At 29.1% G+C, this 9,236-nt stretch overlaps 1 protein-coding gene across 2 annotated transcripts in view; it reads left to right on the forward strand.

Annotated features, from left to right (window-relative positions):
• LOC122627930 (ABC transporter G family member 23) overlaps positions 1-9,236 on the forward strand; it is a 39,379-nt gene that overhangs the window by 11,555 nt on the left and 18,588 nt on the right. The window contains exon 1 of one of the 2 annotated variants that reach the window (XM_043809593.1): positions 1,777-2,596. The exons of the other annotated variant lie outside the window; for it this stretch is intronic. Coding sequence (XP_043665528.1) covers positions 2,586-2,596 — 11 coding nt within the window. The 5' untranslated portion in view covers positions 1,777-2,585. Of the gene's footprint in view, positions 1-1,776; positions 2,597-9,236 lie in introns of those variants that run through there. 2 annotated transcript variants of the gene reach the window in all.

The following is a 9,236-nucleotide window of genomic DNA, read 5'->3' on the forward strand; positions in this document are numbered from 1 at the left end:
TATAAACATTCATATTTTAAAGAAAAAAAAAATAATTCATAATATCGGTAAAAATTGTATTTATTCAAAAACATTGAAATAAATTTATTCTTTCAATATATATATATATATATATATATATATATATATTTCTGTTTTCAAAGGAGAAATAACTTGTATTATCCAGCAATAATGATCGTATTTATTCAAGGTCGTTTGACTAAATTTAGTTTTTTCGATAAGTATGAAAATTTCGGAGAAAGAATGCTGGAAAGAGACAAAGGTGGGATGTGATTTGCAATATTGTTAAAACCAATCGTGAAATTGTATGTGGGTGTATATGTGTGTCTATATTGAATATCGTAATGTAAGTTTTCCAAGAAAGAAGTTCCAAGATCATGACCTGTTTGCTTCGAACGTGCTCATTCTGACGTATTACCTGTTACCACTGACACAAGAAGTCTCGAAAGTCGTCGATCTTGCAAGATCGTTAATCCACCGACTTCGAAGGAGCGAGTGGAAGGTTCAAAGAAGAATGAAAATGGTGGAAGAAAAAAGTATTGAAAAAAGGGAAGAGAGAAAGATACATACATACATACATATATATATATATATATATATATATATATATATATATCGCTGCATGATACATATTCTCACAGAATTCATAGAAACTCTCCTTTAAGAAAGTACCTTTAAGAAAGTCCTTCAAAACAATTACATTTAACAATTACATTTAATAAAACCAAAGAACAAACAGATGACATTATCACACCAAAAAACAAAAATGATTCAATTGAAATGAAAGATAAATCGAAGCACCGTATATCGATCGATATCACACATCTAATCTATGTAAAATAGATCGACGATGCAGACAGAAAAATTCATACGCTAATATGCATAACTAGTATTACATTGGTACATTTGAATTAATACTTATGGAAGGAATTAAAAAAGTGGGAAAAAGAAATGAAAAACAACGAAAAAAGAAACGAAGAGAAAGAGAAGGAAAAAGATATAGAAAGATATGAAGAAAAGAAAAACAAGAAGCAAGAAATATAGATAGCAATTTATTAGGGGTGCGAGAGGGAGAGGTAGATATACAGAAAGAGAGAGAAAGAGAGAGAAATAGACACATACATACACAGAGAGAGAGAGAGAGAGAGAGAGAAGGAGAGAGATAGGCACGGAAAGAAAGAGAGGTAGACACATAGAGAGAGATAGACATACAGAGAGAGAGGGAGAGAGGGAGAGAGGTAGACGCAGAGAGGGAGATGGAATGAGAGGGAGAGACAGGGAGAGAGAGAGGGAGAGAGAGAGAGTGAGTGGTAGACATAGAGAGAGAGAGAGAGAGAGAGAGAGAGAGAGAGAGAGAGAGAGAGAGAGAGAGTGTCAATGATAGATATAGAGAGAGAGAGAGAGAAAGAGAGAGAGAGAGAGAGAGAGTGGGGAGGGAGAGAATCTCGAAAGGATGCTGAATGAAGGTGAGGAGGGGGATTTCATCTCCCACCCTAAGAATCGATGGCAAGTAGGCAGGGAGGTAGTCAGCAGGTAGATAGACTGGTAAGCAAGCAAGCAAGCAGAGAGAGAGAAAGTGTACGCAGAACGGCGTCGCGTTTTAATAATTCGTTAGTTCGTATAGAATCGTACATCGGCACGGATCGCGACTACTTGTAACATACTCTCTCTCTCTCTCTCTCTCTTTTCGTTTGTTCGTCTATTTGTTTGTCTGTGTATATCGGTTCATCGGTTCTCCGAAAAGAGGAAGAAGAAAAAAATAACAAGGATTGAAGTAGAGAAAAAATAAAAAAAAATTCACGTCTTCGTTTAAAAAAGAAATTTAATCAACCCCCAATTGCGATTCCAACGGGTTTCTTCGTGCGCGATTTTTATTTTCGAAGACTACTCTACTCTCCATAGGAGAGTTAAAATTAGTTTTCTAAGCAAGAGCAAGAGGTATTAGAAGTGTGGGGCATCGAAAAAGAGAGATTATATTGGTGTTGTCAGATTGTATACGCAAACGAACACACGCTAATTGCACATTTGTAAAAACGAATATTCGTATTTGCTACTGTACTTTCCTTTTTTTCCTCTCTCCCGGTTTATATTACAAGAACTAATCAGTTTTTATAAAATCGTTCTGTTAAATCTCTTAAATAGTCGGTGACGATAACGATATTCTAACGGCGCTTTTTAATTTTTTTTAAATGTCGTTTTACACACAGTGTACTTATGTATTTTCCTGTGTGACCGCTTGAAGAAAAGAAAAACATCAAACGAAGAGATATATATTTTTTTTAATAGAAAAATATTTCTCCTATTTTTTTTCTCACAACGATATACATATGTATGTATATTGATCGTTTGAGTAAATCGTTGATGAAAACGAACATAACATCGATGAAGAATTCCTTCAAGGATTATAACGTTCGAACGCTCTCGTGTTACAAATCCTTTTGATTTCTGGTGTATTCATTTTCATTATTACTGTGAACGTCCGAGAAAGAAAGGAAAAAAAAAGAGAAGGAAAAAAGAAAGGAGACACTGTCACGGCCGAAGATTATAAGGAAATAAGAAAAGGATAGCAGAAAAAAATAGGATCAATGATCGGAAGGTAAGTGTTAGAAAAGTGTTCAAAAAAAAAAGAAGTATAAAAAGAAAAAAAAAATTCTTTGATCCACGTTAAAAACGTAATCGAACGTAATCTTAATGATTACGAATATTAATGAATTTTTTTCCTTTCTTTTTTACAAGTTTGTCCTGTTCTTTTTGCTTCGATTTTTTTTCTTTGAGATTTATCTTTTTTTTTATATATATATATATATTATTTCGATACTAACATCGATGCCCTGTGTGCACGTTTCGATCGATTGCATAAACGCGCGTAAGTGAGAGGTAATATCGTTTACTACACTATATATTTGGATACTTACATGTGATATGTGTGTGTGTGTGTGTGTGTGTATACGAATCGAAAGGACAACCGGGTTTAAAATCGTGTATTTCGATTTGGAAATGGAAATCCCTGAAATAGAGTCTTTCGTAAGTTCCTTTAACGACTTTTAAATGAGATTCTTTTTCTTTTTATATATTATCGTTAGTTGATTACGCGAAGAAAGTTTTAGATCTTGATCGTCATAAAGATACCGTAAACAATACCGTAGATCTTTATCCAATGATCTTAAGTAGCCTAGTTTCGTTAGACGCCATAGAATTTCTAGAAATCTTCGTGAAGAGTTTTCATGATCAGAAACTCTCGTATATTTTTTTATAATCGTGTCGTAAAAACAAAGAAACAAAGATAATAATATTATTTAATCATTATTATATTAACAATTTGAATGTCATAGTTTTTCTTTCTTTCTTTCTTTTTCTTCTTTTCTCTTTTTCTTTTTTTTTTTCGTTAAACATTTTTTAATAAATTCGTTTGTGAAAATTTCGACCGAAGTATCGACATTTGTTTTTCGTTTCTTTTTTTTTTCTGTACGATAAAAATTTTAATACGAGAATCCTACTACTAATCGGTCAAATGAATAAAATAATTTGTTTTGCGTGATTATTTTTATGTTTTTTTAATATATTCTGAAAATATCAATTATATTGACGCAAAGAAAATTTCTCTTTTATACACGTGAATATATATATATATATATATATATATATATATATATATTATATAAACGAATAAATTTTATAAAATTAACTAATCTACAGGATATGCCGGAGGAGATTTGAAAGTATCGGATGATGGCCAAATCTTCAACTCCGAATATCCGAGTCGAACATAACGAAGATCGATGTGTATTTTAATCAAGTATCATGAAAGAGATTCATTTCAATCTGTGATTGCAATTTTATTTATATTCGTTTTATTTTACACATCTTCGTTTTAGAAAATTCAATTGTGATTCTATTATCACCAAATTTATTCTTATTATCGATAAATCTGAATTTTTTCAAATAATTATCTATAATTATTTATTAATTTATTATTATATATTATATTAACTATAATCGAATCATTTTTATACGTTATATAAAATATCGTATAACGATTGATTAGTATATAAAAATTCGTAAATTACGTATTAATTTTAATATAACATTTTACACATTTTTTTTTTTTTATAATACATACGTTCATACATTTTTTTTTAATATTTCAACAATGAATATATAATTAATTAGAAAAAGAGAGAGAGAGAGAGAGATAGAAAAAAGAAGGAAGAATAGAATATTATTTTATGTCGTAAGATAATTTATTTGTTCGATGTATTAGCACGTGTTAAGTAAAAATTAATATAAAGATAATTTCATTTCATTTTGAATGGTCAGAGTCTGATTCTCTCGTTGGCGTAGCATTAAATAAAGAAGACGTATTAAAATCTTCAGAGTTATCCGTGTAGTATTGGCATCAGTGGCTCGCTTTCACCTCTCGAGCTTATAAGTTTATTGAGTTTACAATAAGGTATAAAGATGAGTAACATACATACATAAGTATATACATATATAAGTACATATCATCGATATCAGAAATTGTCTTTCATTTTTGGATTTGAATTGAATCGAAGTTAAAAATTTTATTGTATATATTTATGTGTATAATACATACGTAATTACAAATTTATACATATGTATGTGCATAAGTAATTTTACGTACGACGAAGCATCCTTCTATTATAATATCAAATAAAAATTGAAAAGGAAAAAAAGGAAAAGAAAAAAATGAATAAAGGAAGAAATTATTTACGAGATTGTCTTCGGTGTAGTTAAAGCGTAAGATAAAATCATCGGAGCGTTAATTAGTTGTGCATTAAACAAATGGCTTTGAAAGAATTTCACAAAGAAATCATCGACGACGACAACGATGACGATGACGACGACGACGACGACGACGACGACGACGACGATAACGATGACGACGATGATGATGTGGTCGTAAGGCTACGAACGAACGATGTGAAAGACCAAGAGAGAAATACACTTTCTAGAAGGTACAAAGGAAAATGCAAGTGTTTGCCAAGTGTACACGCTAAAGTATTGTCCAATACCGTCTCCATCTTCTCGCAACGGTAAATCCAATAGAATTTACTTACGATCTTTCGACGTGAAATTCTCAACTTTTTTTCCAAGAGAAACGTCTTTAATTCGTACATGTTCTTGTTATAGTAATCTATAAATTCGTCCTTATTTATATGTTCGATCATGAAATCGTTAAATTCTTCCTTAAATTATATTTGTCGATTTTTATGTTCTTTTGAAAAAAATAAATATCTCGATAAAAGGAAAATAGCCGTTTTCATTAGCGATACGGTGAGCTTATAAATTGATTATTAAATTTCATTTGTCGATTGGAAGAAAAAAGAGAATGTAAGAATAGTAATAAAATAAATATTAAATAAATAAAATGAAGAAGTAAATAAATAATTAAAAAAGAAAAATCTTGATAAGTCTCGCTAGAAAGAACATACTGGCTCGTAAAACATCAAAAAAAAAAATAAAAACTGATTACATCCTACGGTCACATTCATTCTTCGTCGTTATTGTAGTAGTGTTTCTAATGCTTTTTATCTAACGCGGAAACTGCAACATCATCCTGTCGAGAAAATCAACGGTATGTCTTCTCTCATCTCAAGTATTTGCGAATATATTCGTTTTCTATAAAAATAGTTTCATTATTTTGATATTTCATCGTTTATCTATAAAAGCATATAAAAAAAAGAACAATCGAACAAATAAAAAGAAAAAAGAACGACACTTATAGTAGTAATAAAAAAAAAAAATTTATTTAAGTACAAGTTCTTTTATTCATTTTTTTTTTGTTTCACATTGTGATAGACTTCGCTTTTAAATGTTTTTCCGCGTTTTTGATCTTTGCAAATAGATGATTAATGAAATGTTGCAATTACGTTAACGAGCAAAGTCTTTATTAACAAGTAGTAAGTGAAATAAATATAGTTCGTAGGTGATTTTAAAAATCAATTAATCTCTTTCGTTCGAGATTATTTTTAAACTAATCTTTTTCCCTTTCTTTTTTTTCTTTTTCTTTTTTTGAGGATGGTAAACCAACAAGATTGGGAAATTTTTTTACGATTCTAAGAAAGATCAAAAAAATTTATAATCAACTCCATATTGTACAATCTTTCCTGTGAATAATTTAAATAATTATGAAAATAAGACTATTAGAATTAAAAGTTTCTTGGTGGGCCAAAAATTCCTAAATAATTTTAAAAGTCAATTAATCTCTTCGGAGACTTTTTATAGGCTAGTTCCTTTTTCAAATTAAATAACTACAAGCCTAAATCGTAAGATATCTAATTAGAAGCCTAAAAGCTTTTTTAAGTAAGAAAAAAGGAGAAAAAGAGCAAGAGAGAGAGAGAGAGAGAGAGAGAGAGAGAGAGAGAGACAAAATATATCGGAAATAAAAAAATAACATATATGACGTTAGAGGATTAAGAGAATATTCCAAACCAGTTTAAAGTTAGACGTAGGATCGATTGTTGTCTCAAGTTTCGCACGCTTTCACGTTTCAACGAAAATGAACGCTTCCTCGAGAGTTACGAGTTATACATGTACATACAATCGTATTATATATACATACCTTACCAACGAATCAAATAAACTTAATCAAATACATAGTATATGACAAATTGGTCAAAAAATAATGTCATGAAATTTTCAATCGAAAAAATATTAATATCGTTCATTTAAATATTAAATATTGTAGTGTTTCAATGAAAAAAGAAAAATATTCTATGGTGTTATCTATTTGGATATAAGATATCAAATATTTTCAAATAAAGATATATCCATTCGGTTTTATTAATTTGTAATACAAATTTATAAAAATTATGACACTGTACTTATTGGCCAATACAATATATATATATATATATATATATATATATATATATATCATAAAATTTAATTGAAATATTTGGTATAACATAAATCATTTGATATGCATCAAATAAAAAGTTTTTTTTCCGGATTATTCATTGATATATAAATCATTGCAGATCTTTTTAATGTAAATCAGATTGTAAATGGCAATTGAATAAAACAATAATAATAGGTGATAAAGTGAGTTTTGCAATCAAATGAAATCAAAAATCGTATATAATTTATTTTTTCTTTTTTTTTCAACTATGTATGTATCCACTTATGTACTTACTTACATACAAAAAAAGACCGTCACTTATGTAATTTAATGTTATTGGCTATCATTGTTCTCGTTATTTTATGTTTCATACCAAAAAAAAAAAAAGAAATTGCGATCCCTTTGCCACGTAATCGTGTAAGAATTACGTATCACAAATTGCCCATGAATGGATCTCTCTTGATCGTATTATCCTTTAAAGAAATTTTTATTCCTAAAGTGGCATCGACATGCGAAAGAAAATCAGCCAATTGTTAGTTGGAACGATTTGAACATGTGCAAGAAAAATTTATTTGAAAGGAAAAAGAAGAAAGAAAATAAAAGCGAAACAAAGAGGAACGAGAAATTAAATAATTCTATTATCTTTGTAAAAGAATTAAATCTGATGATTTGCAACATAAGACAAATTAAAAAAAAAGAAACATTTAAATATTCAATCATTATAGATAAAAAACAAATTCAATTTAACATAAGTATACATTAATAAAAATCATTTTTTTTTTTTTTTTTTTTTTTTTTTTAAAGAGAAATAAAGAAAGTACAATAGCGAGTAAATAATCAAATTTGAAATGATTATATAGAATTAAATTAATTAATGAACAAAATAAAAAAGAAATGAAAGTATTCTGTTAAATATTAAAAACACAATTTAAATATCAAGATAAATATTAATCGTATGAAAAAATTGAATAAAATAAAAAAATCTAAACAAATCGCAAGATCACAAGATTTAACACACTCACACACGTACACACGACGATTGATATTTTTATCATCTTCAAATTTTCGAGAATTATTTTTCTTAACTAAAGTCATCCCTATCGCGTTAGTTATAATAAAAATAAAAGTAAAAAATAAAAGTAAAAGATAAATGTAAAAAATAAAATAATAGAAATCGGTCATACATGTACGTATATGTACAGTTAAAAGTATTTATGTATTGTTATGAAGGTAAATGAATCTATCGGACATTTGAAATACATTGAGTATGTATATATTTATATACAGTACGACGAAATCGGATAGAAGGTCGTGGTTTTTGGTTGGTGTCACCGAACGCATACTTATGACCCAAGCTTCGAACTTAAAATCAACTACGTAAGAGAATCGTACTCGTTCAATGGAAATTGAGTCAAGGTTAGGACTCGTTTTAAATTATAAAAGAAATATGGTGTAATCGAAGAACGTACACGAGAAATATTTCGTATAAGTATACGTATATATATGTAGATACTAAATCGTCCTTCTTATTAGAGGAAGAAAGGAACAAAGATTAAAAAAAAAAAAAAAGAAAAAAAAAAGAATTCACGACAATGAAACAATTGGTCGTTTACGAAATATCGTTAAATTGATCGAATGATATTGAAAATTAAGATGAAAGAAACGAAAGGGAAAAGAAAGAAATTAATAAATACATAGACGAGTGTAACAAACGAGCAAAAAAAAATAAAAAAAAGAAGGAAGAAAGAGAAGAGAGAGAGAACAAAAAAAGCAAGGTCAGTTAAGGCCAGCAACGTTGCGTTATCCGATGAGACCGTGTATGTTCAAGGTCAAATTGTTATGAACAGGGAAAAAAACGGGGGTAGGTGTTGGAGAGGAGTTCGAGAGAAGATGGAAGACTTTTTTCTTTTTTTTTTTTTATTCTTTTTTTTTTGGTAACAGACACATTTCGATTAATTAAAATCATCGCACGTATTTCTAATTGAGAGTCCGTCCGTTTGGCATAACAGAATCATTGACGCACGTGCCCGTGGCCATTGCCTTTGTGGATATAAAATATAGCTATTATTATTACATACCGCATACGATCAAACAAATAAGCTTTTGTTTGATCGAGAGGGACATATTATCCAAACTATAGAAGCATCTTTTTAAAAGTTACACGTATTACGTTGATTACCATCACGTTCGTATTATACCTCGCCGCTTACCTTTTGGAATTTATTTTCTTTTTTTGTACTTTTTTCTTTTCTTTTTCTTTTTTGCTTCCAGACAACATAAAAAGATCCACTCGTAAAATCAAAAGAAAAATAATGAAATGTTTATATTTTGTTTTGGTGTTACTTTTTCTTTCTTTCTTTCTTTCTTTTTTTTT

The sequence above is a fragment of the Vespula pensylvanica genome, chromosome 3 (genome assembly GCF_014466175.1).
Source record: "Vespula pensylvanica isolate Volc-1 chromosome 3, ASM1446617v1, whole genome shotgun sequence".
Taxonomy (NCBI): Eukaryota; Metazoa; Arthropoda; class Insecta; order Hymenoptera; family Vespidae; genus Vespula; species Vespula pensylvanica.